At 42.7% G+C, this 16,623-nt stretch overlaps 1 protein-coding gene across 3 annotated transcripts in view; it reads right to left on the reverse strand.

The window, feature by feature from the left end:
• The window catches only part of znrf3 (zinc and ring finger 3), a 67,617-nt gene that overhangs the window by 16,319 nt on the left and 34,675 nt on the right, over positions 1-16,623 (reverse strand). For 2 of the 3 annotated variants that reach the window (XM_046034576.1, XM_046034575.1), the window contains exon 2: positions 15,364-15,486. In XM_046034576.1, the coding sequence (XP_045890532.1) occupies positions 15,364-15,486 (123 nt within the window). Of the gene's footprint in view, positions 1-8,454; positions 8,604-15,363; positions 15,487-16,623 lie in introns of those variants that run through there. The other variant, XM_046034577.1, reaches the window with a different exon arrangement.

Raw genomic sequence — 16,623 nt, forward strand, 5'->3', positions numbered from 1 at the left:
TATTATCTTGACATTTTCATTGCAACAGGGTTTAGTCATTTCCCCCTGTTCATGGAGCACATTACTCACCATCTTCTTGATCTCCTACTGTTTGATGTTAACACCTCACTGACGCTGTTAATCTGCCAAAACATTTTATTCTGTTTACAGATACCTGACATAATCATATGGGCTGTGTGCTGTGTCAAAACAACTGCTAAATTAGGACTTTCCTGTTCCCACATAAACACTATCCCCAAACCATTTACAACTGCACAATGTGAACTCGAATAACCTTGTTTAGCCTAATCCTGCCAATAACTTATTTTCATGAATGCCGCTCAGCTCATATTTATAGTTTTTGACTCATGGCCATTAAAAGACTAAAAAGAGGTATAAATAAGTACAAACATTCTCTGGTGACTGAGTCTTAAACAAAGTCACTGTTCATTTCCTCCCTCCTTCGTCCCAAACTTTTAAACTCTCCAATATTCCTGTTTAATATTCATTTAAATGCTGTTAGCATTTTACATGGGTCCCAGGACATCTGAGGCCCCATTTTTCAAGCGGCATAAAAAATGTTTATGAAGGATGTAAAAATCCACTTGAGTGTTACACCGGCAGAGGACAGGGTCCGGCAAGCCTCCTCAAGCGCCTCTCCATTCCGCTGCCTTCATATAAACGGACAGTTTACCTAATGTAAACACACAGGGGAAAGAATCACTTGAAGCTCTCAGTGAGCTCAGTGACTGCCATTAATATCAAACTGCAGATGAGATCTTAGGTCAGGAAGTGAACACAGACCTGTTTATCGAGCGTCTTCAAGTTAAGGGTGCTGATGTCAGTTCAATTTAAGAGATAGAATTTGTTCGATGAGATGATCAACTTCTAACTTGTTGATTTTTACTACTAGCGGGCTGAGAGAACATCCAGTCATGCTACCAGATACACGGCCACCCCAACATTTACAGGATGATACTTTGGATCTCTGATTTTTTATTATATTATACACAGATGTTCTCTTATGATGTGGTCTCAATTTAGAAACCATTTTCAACACAAAAAGCTCTTATTACTTTCCCTATTTGCTCCGACTCTCATAGACCCATCTTTTCAACTCTGGCATCGAAGAGGGATCACATGCGTGAAGGACCTTACAGAAGGAGTTTAATATTCCTCAGTCAGGTTTCTTTAGATATTTACAGGTGTGTAGTTACATCTAAACACACTTCTCCCTAAAAACCCTACAGAGTACCTGAATAGATACATGTCTGAGCATGGATCCAGTTAGCAGAGGTCTGGTATCTGTATTATACGATACTTGTGAGAGAGTTGCCTCCCCATCACTTAACCACTTAAAGAGGCAGTGGGAGGAAGAGTTGTTACAGTTTAAGATTCTGCATTGGTTACAGCTATCGGTGAGTAGGCTGGCTAAGTTTTACCCTGGTTTAGTCCCAACCTGCATCAGGTCGAGAGTTGGCCAGCATCGCTCACACTTTTTGGTCATGTTCCAAACTGGCCCCATTTTGGACAGGAATACTTTAGACCTTTTCATATATGTGAAATATGGTTATTGATCCTAAACCACTGGCGGCATTATTTGGTGTAGTCCTGCGCGAAACGCCAATGACAACTTACCAGGCGGAGGCTATAGCATTCTCTACCTTACTTGCTAGATGTCTGATACTCCTGGAAGAAAGTTATGCCACCATCTTACAAGTGCTGGGTGGAGAAGGTAATGTCCCATCTAAAAAACATAAACTTGAACAGCTTAAATACACTGCCCTAGGCTCCACCCAGATATATTTTAAGGTGTGGCAACCATTTCTGTCCTATTTTGAGATAGAATTCCCTTCCATTAACATTTCCATTACAATGTACCCCCCCGACACACCTTTTCCCTTATGTATGATTTGCCTGTGTCTATGTATATTTTAGTTTTTTGCACAGCAATACCTTATTGTTTGTATGTTTATCTCACTGAGCATTGTTGTTATTTTTGTACAAAATATGCAAAACAATGTGAGACAATTTTACCCCAGAAAAATAGCTCTTTCCTTCAATTCAGTTTGTCCTTGCAATATGTTGTGAATGAAAACAGTGGCCTCTGTTACACACAGCAGACAGGGCTGGTGATCAAATCTCAATACGTTTGTGCTTACCATTTACTGTATTATAAACCGGTATTATTACCAATATAAAGAACTTGTCAGATTCGTCAGCTTCTTCATGTGTCCTTTGATCAAATGTCTTCTGCTTAAAATCAAAATGTTGCCAATCCCCTGCCATCCCTTCACACAAAGCAATCTCAGTCCTGGCTGTTCTCAACTATGACCCCACGATGGTGGAACGAGCTACCACACGCCATCAGAGCAGGTGCGTCCCTCTCCATCTTCAAGAAGCTCTTGAAAACTCTTCTCTTCCGAGAAAACTTTCTCTTATAACACCTCTAACCCCTAACATGCACTTCCTGTGCTCTTCTTCTTCGTCGTCTTCTATCCCCTTACATTTATCTTATATTAATTGCACTTTTTGTTAACTCTTACTTCTTTCAGTGGGTATTTACCCCATTGATGCCATGTGCGCTAGTAGCTCTTATTAGTATTTATTGTCAGTTGTAGATCTTGTGCTGTATTGATGGTTTGTTGATGCTTGTATGTTGTTCCTCAAATGGAAATCGCTTTGGATAAAAGCGTCTGCCAAACGAGTAAATGTAATATAAATGTAATGTAATTTTAAGCAAGGTTCCTACACCGCTGCTTGTTGATTTAACACGTTTGACTTATATTAAGAGAGAGAGATTTTTGGGGGTGGATGACTCCCCACTGTCAGAAAAAGACAAGGCCCTTCTCAGGTACACTTATCCCCGTCCCTGGCTCTGTGGTGAACATCATGTACATGACAAGCTAGGACACACACACAGAGTTTGTAATGACAATCTGCCCCACTGTGTTGCCAATCCCTGAGGGAAAATCAGTTCCCATGGGTAAAGTTTCTTCTTTCCACTGGTTTAAATCCCCAAATGAGAGACTGAGTTGTGCAACAAATAAGAGAAAAAGACAGGAAGCCCATAGCTTAGTCCCCTTTGAATCCATTTCCTTTAGACGGAGAGGTTTTTGACCAAGAAGCCATCTAACGGATTGATTTGAAAAGTCTCTTTTAAAAAAGTGGTAATGGTGGTCAGGTCTGGAGAAATACCAGAGGGGGACATAAACAACATATCAGAGAAGGAGCCTGAGGTTTTTTATAAAAAGATGCTTCTACAGTACCATCATCTAGTTCTCCAAATCAACATCTCTGCTGAAGCTGAACATCTCTCAATCTCTCCGTGCACTTCTGACAAATCTGCCTTTTCTGTTTTCGGATTATTCTTTTCCTCTTCTTCACCTCATCTTTCCCAACCAGTAACCCCCCTCCACCCCCTTCCCACCACCACACACACACACACACACACACACTTCTGTCTCTGCCTCAGCACACAATGTGGGGTGACCATTCAGCCACCATTGCATAACCAGAATTATACAAGTGAATTGTGCTATCAAAATGTGAGTGTGTGAGGGGGAACCACTGAGGGGGCCTGTCAGTGGAACTAGCAGGCCGGCCCCATTAAAGGGGTGTGTGTGTTGGGGGGGGCAAGATGCTCTATATTAGGGCTGTCCCCGACTAAGGACTTACATGGTCGAATCATAATCGTCAAGTAGGCCTACTGCCTATAGTGTGTGTTGCCGGGGGGGTGTCCAGCCAAACTGAGGCTTATGAAGACCCTTTTCTCTCTCGCGCCTGTCCTTCACCGGTCTTGTGTTAGTTTTGCGTGCATTACTGCTGCCGACAACTGCATCCCTCGCGGGTCTATTTCAAGTAACTTAGCCGGCTATTTTAAAAACCATAAAATATTCTTTGTTTGGTTCATCAACGGTGATAAATTATCCGAAAGTCCCGCGAGGTGCGAAAAACTCGGCACAACACCAGCGTCTGTCTCTTCAGCAAGTGTTCCGCTCGCGCACTGACGATCCAGGGTTAGGGTTACAATTTTGGATTTATTTACGCACTTTTTACAGCATTAAATGTTGAAATGTATATTGTAATAGGCTGTATATTAACTTATTGGGAGAAAACTGGTAATTCTGTGTAAAATCAGACGTTGAACACCCCCATTTCGCCAAAATGGCATGATCCTCGTTTCGCTGCGAAGCTTCGACTGTGAGATTGACAGTCGAATCAGGCTCCGCCCATCAAAGCATCGAATCTTATTAGGGGTCAGCCCTACTAAATATAGTGACGTGATAAATAAAATTAATTCATCAATTTGGTGAGTGGGTGTCGTTTTCTTGAAACTGTTTGTTCCTTCTTGTTAATGAACCTATGGCTTAAAAAACACATGCCAATGTATAGCAAACGAACAAAGTTTCCTGAAGATATTTTTTAAAAAGTACAGTTTTGTTATTGGTATTAAAACTCTGGTATTGGTATCCACTCTAGTATCAAAACATTTTACATTTTTTCAACAATACAATTGTAGCAGCATCGAGATGTGGCAGGTTGCTGTTTAGCTCTATAAATTAAACTACCTGTAATGATGTAATGATATCTGATATAAATATTTTAATATAAAAAGGTATAATAAATGAGTTACTTGAGCCTATTATCTATTTTTGGGAGTGACAGACTCTACTAACTGACAAAGTGACTTTTAATCACAGGAATGCAATGCAAAAATCATGGATGATGGACATATAATAGCAGTACTAGTAAAAGTATTTTGGGGGTTTTATAAGAAAGAGATTATTGTTCTGAAACATTTCAACGCTTGTCATCATTGTGGCCACAGGGAAGGATTTCTGAGCAAACACTGTTTTTTATGAAACCGTTTCAGAACTTTCATCAAGATCTCAGTCGAATTTGTCCGTCCTTTTAACGTTGCTTTCAAACAGCAGGACATTTATTTTTCTTAAATCTGTTGAGTGAAGATATGATAAATAATAAACGATGGCTCATGCACTAAACTCAGTGTTCCTGTGAAATACCAAAAATTTAAATCTTTCTTTCTAAATATACATGTTTGTCTTGCTTGTTGTGCACCACAGGCAGCATTTCCTGTCTCTCCACAAACATGATAACGGATGCAAACGCATTGACTCAGGCCGCTGCTTATCAAGAAGACTTTTAGTCTTCTCTCCTCCTGCTGCCCACTGCTCTGCCCTGCCGAGACCAAACTGCTGGGGCCTGAGGAATGGACAACCGCTAATTAAATTTCCTCCACTTTTCCTCTCTGTCCCTCCCATGTTGTTTTCTTACCGGTTTTGGACTCTGGCCCTTTGTGATTTACAGGAAAATAAACAAGCTTCCCTGCTAAGGACAAGAATACTACTTACTTTAAGTGCTTCTTCTACTCCTGGTGTCTAAAGAGGCGTTGAAAGTGACAGGAAGTCTTGGTTAGAAATGATTAGTGTTGACCATACCTATTTTTTTATGCATGGATAGGCCTGCTGTCAGTCAGTCGATGTTTTTCTCTGTGAATATTAAAGTTTTATCTGTTACAAAGAACAGCACTAAGTTAAGAAATACTAATACATGCATGTCTGATTTTTATTATACGGTGGTAGATTTTTTTTTTTTTTGACTCTCAGCTCTCAAAGGAACACCCAAAGGTGCAAGAAACTTTTCTTGGTATTGAAAATACTGAATTACCATATTTTTCATGAGATGAGAGCTGAGTCAGAGAGAGTCAGACGTAGTGAGGGAAGACGATAAATTTGGGAGCAAGTAAAGACGAGTGCAAGGCTAGATTTATGCTTGCCTGCCTGCTGCAAGTCTCCTGGCACACAACAGATCAAATGTTAAGTATTTTTCAAGGATATAGACAACTCTGCTAACAGTCTTGGATATGAAAACAGTAGGTCGGACGGGTTTAAGTCAGAGAGCATTTATATTTTTTTTAAATATATTTCAGTTTCTGTTTTTTCCTTTCGGCTTTAATGTCATGTACTATTTCCATGTATATCTAAGTCAAGAACTACTCACTGTATTTCACAATGTCATTTTAGGCAGAGCCATTAAATCCATGATGTTTCAATGAAAATCTGTTAAAACTACTGCAATTGTCCCATTTACTCTGTAATCCAGCCTCGGTCTACACCAAAACTAAGTAATGCTACTACAGTAGCACACATGCTTTTATCTCCAATATTGGTAGAGCTAGCTGACAGCTAACACTACACAATGCCTACGCAGGCTGTGTAGTGTTAGCAGCACATTAGCAGAGCAAAAGGTAGCAGCTTCAGTCTACCGTCTGCATCCACACAGGATACATTTAGGCACAGTATTCAGAATATGTCACTGACATTTTGGCAGTGCTCAGAGTCCAACACACAATCACTGTAGTGACGAGTAGAATTAAGGAAATGCTTCAGGTTGCGGTTATCCGTGTAGTAACCAAAGCTGTTACGCAAACTGTGTAGAAAGCTGTATAGATTAAAAAGGGAGTGTTCCGTCAAAACACGTGTGAGCCAGGCAACTGACAAGCGCAGCCGAAACAGCTCCTGGGAAGAAAGCGTTCAGCGCTTGCTCAGTCAGCAGAAGCTTTTCAGCCCAAAGAAAAAACAGCTAGTTCCACCTCCTGAGCTAACTACCAACCACAGGTGCACCTGCCATTGACTGCTGACGTGACCGGCAGACTGAATCAATTCTAAGCATGTTGGTTAACATGACTGTACCTTTAGAAATGTAACTGAAAACAGCAACATAGCAGTATTTGTGCTTTCCTCTACCCAGGATGCTATAGTGTGAACACGCACTTCAATCCAAATGTTGAGATTACAGGCGAGCTGAGGCATCTCGACACGGCTACTTCTCTCCTTCCCTTAATTCGTTTGCAGTCATACGGTTTTTCTCTAATCTCTCTCTGCCTTGAAGCTGCTTTAGGAGACCATGTCCCTGCTTGCATGAAAGAGACGTTCCTGTTGCTGCTTCTCTCTCGTGTAACACTCTGTCCTGCTGCTGGTGGAGGGGTGTTGCTGCTGCCTGCTGTCTTCTTTCTCTGGGCAAACAAGGCAGAGCAGGTCAGGACTCAGCCCTATAACCCCTATTTTGCCTCTTTTCTTACTGTACCTCTGTCTCCCACTGTGCAGTCTTCCTCACACCAGGCCAGTGAAGAAGACTGACGTAACCTTTGGCTGTTCATTTCTTCTCAGCAGATGAACATGTTAAAGAAAGTGCTGAAGAAGAAGCTGACTGGGAACATCATTTATTTGAAAGGAGGAGGAACTTTCTTCAGACTGACTGACAGTGATGGATATCATCAAAGGAGTGACAAAGTCGAAAGAGACAGCAAATGCTTTGCCTTTTGATGACTGATGAGAATGAATGTGGATCAAAGTAGCAGTCTCAGACTACTAAGATGTTCTGCATTAAAAGAATAAATGCAGCAGAACCAGGGATAAAGTCATTTTTATTCCACGCATTCTTCTTCCTTGTCAAACCCAGTGTCTGCATTACCCACAATGCAACCCGACTGACGAATGATCAGTGAGAGATTTGGGTTTGTGTAGCTGCTAATGTAGCCTCGAGCCATTAGCCTCAAGCAGTGGACCACAGAGATCAGGTAAACTCACTTCTTTCTAATTCCACACCCCCAGACTGTTTTTATTTTCAAACTCCTAGTCTTCAGCCCCAACAGACACTGCCTCAAGTGACATCACTTTAGGCAATTTATGAGACTTCATAAAGCTCCCTCTGGAGACACAAATGGCTTTGTACAACTTTTGTTTTGTATATGTAGTAGTACTCCCCAAGACCTGCAAACAAACTTTGATGGGTAAGTTCCCCTTTAGGTAAGCTAGGACAATGCTTCCAAACCTCCAGGCTTAATTTTCTTAGATCTTTCCTCTGAAGGTATAACCACTTTTTTCTTTTAGATTGAACTGGTCACAAAAAAGCCAATCTACAAATCCATCTCTTCACCAAACATCAAACACCTAATAAATCCCAATAAAGATAACATCAAAGCAAGGAATGTCGGAGGCTGTAAATAGGATTTGAACGAAGCATGGCAAAAAGAAGGTGCAATACTCAGGTGTGTTTACCTGATTCGACTTCGATATAACACTTCATTGTTGTCTTATCTCAGCAAGTAATCTCTCTGTTATAATATCTTTGGTGATCAGTCTGGTCAACAATTATATACCTACTATCAGACTATACCCAGGGCTAATGAAGTACTATCTTTAAGTACAGTTTTAAGTACAAGTATTGTTATACTTTAATAAACGTATTAAACATTTTTCTAATTTAAAGAAGTAAAAACCTTTTTTGAAAGAAACATAACCATGGACAACTGCCATCCAGATGTCTCATCTAAATTTTATTGTTATATTAGTCTCCAGTAAACAATGCTAATGTCTCCCAGTTTCTGCCAGGTGCATTGCCATTCTTCACCCCTCCCTATCTCCATGTTTGTGTTTCTCCTTCCATTACCTCACTGTCTCAGAGCCTGGGCAGCTCCAATGTCATCGTCCCTCCAGTAGAGGAATCATACAGGCTTTAGTGGGAAGAGGCATCAGATGAGCTGTGTGGGGACCAGAAGGCTTCAGTTTCCAGCTTCCGTGCCAGGCTGTGGCCCGAGCCTTAAAGACAACATGTTCCTGACATACACAGCAAGGCGCAGGACACAAGGATTCTCACACACACACACACACACACACACACACACGCAGATTCCCCTACAAAGCAACAGGCTTAGACAGAGATGAGGAGAGAAAAGACAGGGCTTTTGGTTGACGTGGGTGGATGTCTGGTCCTATCTTTTCTAAGATTTACTTTTTCCACAGCTCATCTTTTGATCCAGCGCCGCGCCGCCCTGTCTTCTCTGGGCGCTGTTTGACAGACAGGAGGGCTTTACTCGTGACTTTCAAATACCAATTGTGATTAAGGACAAAAATCAATGTAAGGGTGGGGGAAAATTTAAAGAAACATCTCCAGAGAGGTGCCAAGTGCACTTTCTTCTCATTCCTCTCGTTTCCCCTCCTCTCTTCTTCTCCCTTTTTCTCCATTCACCCCATCTCTCTCTCCCTCCATCTCTCTCTCATCTTAAGTCCCCATGGCTCCTTTCTTCTCTCTTTAAATAGGGGCCTGAGCTGTGAAGTCTAATAATGGTCATTTGGCCTCCCATTGAAAGCTGGGTAATTCGGCCCAGGGACGGCTCACTTTGAGCCACATGACACAAGAAGCTTCCCAGTGACCATGGAAACGAGCGCAGTGGGATCCTGGGCGCCTCCAAGCGCTGTGAAACATGGTGAAGCGGTGATTTAGGAATTTAAGAGAGGGACTTGTGGAGGGGGGGGTCCCAACACAGCCTGAGAGAGAGGGGTGGAGAGAGGCAGAGAGACATAAAGAAACAGAAAGCGAGAGAGGCCCCTTCCTGGTCACAGTGGAAACCTCTCCCGACACCCCGCCAAGAAGAGCGGCCAAGATAATATCAGCAAGTTGAGGCGTACACAAACATGAAAGGAGAGCCCAAGAGGCAGGCCCCTGAGTGCACTGTGCTTCCCCCCTCCCCCCTCTCGTCTCCCTGCTGCTCCTCCTCTCTCTTTTTTTTTTTTCAATTTCTCTTTTTATCCCTCCCTCCATGCTGCGGCATTTTGAAAGTGTTTGTTCAGGGTGTTTGGGGCAAGGGGCAGGTGGAGAGGAAGCTGAAGAGTTAGCCTGTGCATTTTACCCCTTCACACCGCAAGGGTAGCTAGACTGCTCACTGCTTAAGTTTGATTTGGTCCTGTGACTTTTCATTTTTTTTGACTACTTGATTTGATTCCTGTGAATTGTGAATGCAATTATTTGTTACTTAATTGAGTTGAAATTGAATGAAATTTAAATCATGTGAAATATTTGAGAACTAGGAGTGCCTATAACTTTTTTCATGCTTTTGTGGCAAAAATTAAATGTGGGAAATAAGGAGAAAGTTTTTTCTAGAACCCTTGAATTTGACAAAAAGCACATCTTTCAATTTCAGAAAGGCACATTGCTAAACAAATGTAACTCAAGTAAAAATTTGATGAAAACTACATCGACTTGCTACAGCTGACAAGGCAGAGAAGTTTATGAAGTTACTATAACATTAGCCTCCATTATACTTCATGCTTCAGCTGCCAGTGTTAGATGCTTTGATTTAAACACCCGAAAATTGACTTTCAATTTGCCGTGCTCAACTGAAAGGAAGTAAGCCCCATCATTTTTAGCACAGGCACAGGGAACATTTGTATCATCAATATCCTGCATATTTATGGCTCACTATGAAAAGATTTCTTTTAAAAACTCTGAGAAAAAAAACCCCAACAAGCTTCATCTCTACAGGACAAAAGCGGCTGTTGTAAATCAATCACTATTGTGGCTTCTCTGCAATTTAACAAAACACTCTGGAGACTACAGCGTGTAAAACTACAGCAATTTTCTTACTTTCTGTTATCGAGGCTCTCTGCTTCACTAAGGTCTTGGCAGAGACAGATGGGGAAGGAATGAAAAAGTAAAAAGGAGTGAGAAGAGAGTGATGAGAGAGACACGGTGAGTCATATAGTCGTCTGCAGCAAAACACAAGCTGATCTACCAGCCTTCTAGTTCTGCTTATCCCGACTGATAAACAGTGGATGAGCTAATGCCTGCACATACCCACATCAACAAATACACCCACTGATCAGACAGTATTCCTGTCCATGAAGGCCAACACGCTTAGAAGTGGTCTGAAAACAAGGTCAGACTGCAGCCAGTTCAATCCAGCATTGAAGCCTCTTTACAACAAGCCCTGCGGCTTGACACCCTACTGGCATTGCCGTGGCCTCAGGTCGACCTCTAGCACACACCTGAGTGTGTAGGACAGCTAACCTGGCCGCAGGCTCGAAGCCAGTCGCCCACAATATCACACTAATCTGTCTGTTGCCATTTCTTTCTTTTAATGCAGGTCTCTCTTTTCTTCAGACGCACACACACACAGTCCTTGTAGCTCTCGTGTACTTTCTATATCCCAATCATTCCCCCCCCCCCGCCACCCCTGCGCACACACACACACACACACACACACACACACACACACACACCTCTCTGCAGCTCTGGCTGAGATGCCAGACATGGTTAGAGTCCAAAAGCCACTTAGCGCTAAGACACAGCAGCTGTTTGCTCTGGCCCGTGGTCTCATAGTGCCAACTTGAGGGCCACGGTAGAAAAAAACCCGTAGACACACTGCTCTGCCCCATCACATTGTTCCATGGCAACTGTGGTTTTAGTATTGTGTTTGCATGTGTGTCAAAGACAGGGCTTCCCACACAGGATACACTTTTTATGGTTGTGTGCCTCTGGCAAAAACTTTAAAGCAGCTAGCTTTATTTCTGGGAGGATATGTCAATAAAGATCTTGATACTTTTCTTGTTGCTCCAGTTATTTTTAAGTGCTTTGTAGCGGCCAGTCTTGGGCCAGTTGCGCTCAGCTGCGATGAAATGTTGTCTTTGGCTGGTGTTTAAGGTGGAACTGATTGTGGTTCAGAGACGAGATGGTTAAGGGCAGTGCCAGGCCACACACAACAAGCACATACCAGGGAGTTTTACATGCTATGCCAGCCAAGAGGCTTGCTTTACACAAGCTGGAGGGCTGTGTGGGAGGATGGGTCGCATTTTTCGGCTTATGTGCGTACAAAAAAAAAAAAAAAAAAAAGTTGTACCAAGTGAGACACAAATCCCAGCCACCCACTTACCAAACCAGACACATTTGCCTTCGTCATCTCCTTGAGAATCCAAACCCCCAACTTCTTTCCCTTCCCTCTGTCCTCTAACTCCCACTCCTCTCTCCATCTGCCACCACTCCGCGTCTCTGTCCTTCCTCCCACGGTTGGGGGCTGATGTCATGAGAGCCTGTGGAGGATGAAAGGGGAAAAGCCGGCTAAGGCCCTGTGAGGGCACTGGACTGACAACGCGGTACTTGAAAGTAAAGATATCTCCCTGGCACAGCGACAAAGACCTCAACCAGGCTGGGACACCAATGAAAGCCAGTGGCATGATTTCATGTTCCGGAGGAGCTGCCAAAAATTGCAGTGTATGTGTGTGAAAGACAGTGTAGAGAAGGAGGAAGGGAGGTCAGTTCTGAAAAAGTCAGGCACCAGGGAGGAAATGACAACCTACAGTATGTTATTGAGTGCAATAAATAGTTCAACTTGAGAAGGGATCCATGTGTGCTGGGGTGTAAGCATGATTTACAACATTTCCAAATCATCAAAGAGACATGATAAGCTGTAGCTAAAGAGAAGCAACTACTTGTTACTATGTTCTTCTAGCACCAGGACACCTTGCAGTGTCATCCTTATATGACACCATAACTCAGACAGTTAAACTACTTCAAAGAGTGTCTCAAACACAGTTGGCTACAGTAGGAGCGATTTGCTCATGGTTTTCCTGCTTTGAGGGGGAGTGGTTACTGCTGTGGCATATCGAAGTCAGCGGTTTAACAGTCCTGCAGCTCTCACAGGAACCAGACAGGAAGTTCAGGAAAAAACTGTGTACATATATGTGACACCCCAGCACTTTGGTATGCTTTGCACATGGACTTCAGAGGCTGGCATGACTGACCTCTTTTCCTTCTCTTCCTCTACTGCTAATATTTGATGATTTCAGAGCATCTCTCTGTGACATTTGGAGCAGTCAGATATCTTTGAGTCACTAAGATGAATAATTTAGTACAAGCTAAAATCACATAGACATAATTACCGACAACAACGGCATTAAAAGCAATGGCCTTTGTGGTAAAATTCTATATATATATACAACGCCAAATCATAACAGAATAAGGTTATCTCAGGGAACTTGTCATATAGAGCAGGTCTAGACCATACTCTCTATAATATATGTATAATAAAGCTATCTGGAAGAACATATGCATTAGCCAATTAGGATTGGACACTTAAAATAAAGGCGAGCCCCTTTCATGTATTCAGTTTACATGGAGTAGGGAATGCCCGTTGTTACATGTTGACCAGCTCCTAAGCACAGCTGGGGGGCCTTGTGTTCACAGACACTATATTTAGACGTGGATTGACCCAAACACAATTTTTTCCCCACTATAATTTCATTTTGTGCGTTCACTGTGGTTCTGTAATTGAATGGAATCTAAACTGACCAGACAAGACCCCAACACTGTTGGTGGCAAAGTGGCAGCAAAGTGGACTGGACTCTTGGGTTCAATCAGCGGCCAATCGGGTAGGGCGGGAGGGGGGCGGGGGCTGCCAAGCATGAGGCCAGACCAGGCGGGTGAGTGTGTAAGAGTGGGCATAATATCCAGACTGGGGCTAGGCATGGTGGCATGCCTGGCTGGCTGGGCCGAGTAAGCAGACTGTTGGGTGGTGGTGGTGGTGGGGGGGGGCACACTGCCCTGTCTGGCCTGGCAAAAGTGGTGGTGCCAACGCGAAGCACCCAGCTGTGTTTGGGCCCCAGGCGAGGGTCTGTCAAGATGCAACAATGGGCTTTCCCTTCTCTAATTATAGTCCTGGCTGAATAAAAACAGAGGATACAAAGTGGTCTAGAGGTTAGGGAGGCTGGCTGGAGGCCAAAAGGTCACAGACAAAAGTTCCTGCCATGTTTACTAGTGTCCCTTAGAAAAACACCAAACCCAGAATGTATAAAAATGGCCAGCTCATTAGTGCTATGCTTTGACTGGTTGCAATGAGCGGAAGGTGTGGGTTTCTGGTACTCGGGTGTCCTCGTGGCTCAGCTGGCTAAGGAACATGCCATGTAGCCACTACATTCTGGATCTGAATCTGGCTTGATCACATGTCACCCGTCCACCCTCTCTCTTCAATCTTTCACGTCTCTCTCTGCGACCGTCCCTCTGTGACCGTAATCTCATGACAAAAACTGACAACCTGGTTCTCAATGTCAGCCTTCCTAACTTAGCGACCCATCCCTTAGCTAATGTTAAATGCCTGTCGCTAAACACAGGCGATCATGTTCAAATCCATATTGGTACCTTTACTTAAGACTGCTCCACCAATTTAGCATTGCGCTCCTTCAACAATGCCGGACTCACGATAATGCAGCAGAACCAGAGATACCGTCTTTTTCCAAAAAGTTAAGCCAGTTATATAGTTTACTTTGGAACTGTTAACTTGGATGCATCGCCTCAGTGATTACCATTTACTAGTGAGTGAAGCCCGAAGAGGAGCTTGAGTGCTGAACATTAGGTCGGTTTTCAGGTTGCAGCATGCAAGTATGCATCAGCGAGGTAGCAGCAACCATCACGGCACAAGGGCTCCTTAAATTATGAATGGCTGCTCTCTGTCACCGGGCATGCAGAGGATAAATGAGACTATACCCCCCCCCCCACACACACACACACACACACACACACACATCCTCCGGGGAATGTTGGTACATTCCATTAAGAGGAACACTTAATTAAAGCATGATAAAATACCACTGAGACTCCAGAGGGGTCTGGGAGCACTGGGGGAGGGAGGGAAGGATGGAGACAGGGGGGTGGTGAGAGACAAGGGACGGATTCAGTCCACCCTCATTCTCCCAGCAACGGGAAGTAAGACACAAAATAAAACAAAAACCATCCTTCCGTGAATTTGTGAGTACAAAAGATCAAAGATAAATTCTTATTACGGTTTAATTAAGTACAAGGGAAACACTTTTCCTGACTTGAGTGTAGCAAAGGAAGAACTCTCTGCAGTATATACAAAACACCATGCTGTCTGCACATTTCTGCTCGTCGTCGCTCACGGAGCCAAAACTCTTGTGCCCCAAACATTTAATACACCTGATAGCGTAGTTTATTTTGATCTGTACCCTTAAGATTTCCAAAGATTGTGTTTACAAGCAAATAGTAATTCAATTATTAGTCGTTCAGTTTAATCGTGTACCATGGTGTGAAAACAGGCACTTTTTTTTTTCAGTTTTGAAAACTGATGAGAATTTTCACCCTGAATAGGGCCAGGCAATCTTCCAATATGCAATGAATCAAGCAGTACTATACACCTAAATTAACAGCCTTAATGCCACAAATATGGTCTCAACTAAAGAAATTCATTACATTAAAGTGTCAAAATGACTAAAGGCATAACTGCAATATGTTTGTGTTTTTTCATTTCGTTGCACAAGTCACCTCATCTGCAGTGGCACCTTAATGCATGTCATGCTGCGTGCTCATAGAGTACTTTTTCATGTGAATGCAAAGTGATAAGTGTAGTCTAGAGTCTAGTGCCTGTTTTTCACATACTCTTGTAAAGAGTTTAAGCTGTTGATTCATCTGTAATGTGTCATTTTCTGAAGATTAATTTAAGTGTCAAATAAAATGTGTTGGAAACGTTATGTGGGCAAATGTAGTTCAAGATATACATCCATAGTTCTTTACCTTTCCCAGCACAGTGAGACAACTGGGGTCCAGCTCTGGTTGCTCCAGCTTCACCACTCCGACCCAGCCATACTCATATAAGTCCTCCTCATCATTATTATTACAAAGTCCCAAAGGATGCATCTGCAAAGAAGAAAGAAGGGATAGGTAAGTATTCATATCAAAAAGGTACAGAGTTACTATTAATCTCAAGGGTGACCATGGGCAACCTTTTTATGTATCCCTCAGTGTAAAAATTTGCACTCCACCACTGATGCAACAAATACTGGCTAAAAGTTTTGGCATGCGACGCAAGTCGCATTTAAACATGGCATTATGTGTCTGACAAAAAACTAACATGTGCAGTGTTTCAAGAGAACACGAAAAGCCGCCGCGCACGATGTGAGAAGTGAGAGGGTCCAGGCATCACTGGCTTATAGATTTGCTCCCCCCAACCCACTTTGTTTGAGGGAGTATAATCCGCTTGTCACCTATTTTCCACAGTGAAACATAAGAGCTTAAGAGCATTAGGCATCTCTGAAGTTTTCGCTGTGTGTGGCAAAATCACGCAGGATCTCAACATATAGTAGATCATTCTGCCAGACCTCTCAAAGAATAGTAGCAGATTAGTAAAACTGGGATTTATGCGCTTTCACGGATCGGCTGATGAGGCAGATTTTAACTGAATTTCTACTTAAGGAAAGATGTGTTATGTCTACTTCCACTCTTGCTGCTGCAAATGATTAATGGTGCTGCCATTTCTATTGTGTCTGTGCATGCACACAACCTGACTGGATATGTTTTATCTTCTTTTATTAAATTAAAGCTGGATGTGGACGTTTCACACCAACGCACACAGTCTGATTAGTGTCTATCAGAGTATCTTGAGTTGTTCTCTCATTACACGTAAGACCACTAAATTGGCCCAGTTCTCTGTGCCAAAAGGCTCTGCAGAACAAGCGCTCAGACAATGTCTTTAGAGAAGATTAAAGCTAAAGGATGGCAGACATTACAAACACTGACTCACTCACTGAGCCCACAAAAGAATGTGGTGGCAGCCTCCTCTAACAACTACAAACTAACAGAAGCATTTATCTTAAAGAATTTATCTCAAAGCATTTCTGTTACTTTACTTGAGTCGTCTAGACAATTAGCCACTCTCTAGCCAAGGCAAGAGAGTGGCTAATTTTAAGACAGGTTGTCACAGAATGAAAATTTAAAAACAAAAACAAATCTATATTACATCGAGACACCACTAGACTTATCTAATCATCAATCTTG

This window comes from Micropterus dolomieu, linkage group LG21 (genome assembly GCF_021292245.1).
Source record: "Micropterus dolomieu isolate WLL.071019.BEF.003 ecotype Adirondacks linkage group LG21, ASM2129224v1, whole genome shotgun sequence".
Lineage (NCBI taxonomy): Eukaryota > Metazoa > Chordata > Actinopteri > Centrarchiformes > Centrarchidae > Micropterus > Micropterus dolomieu.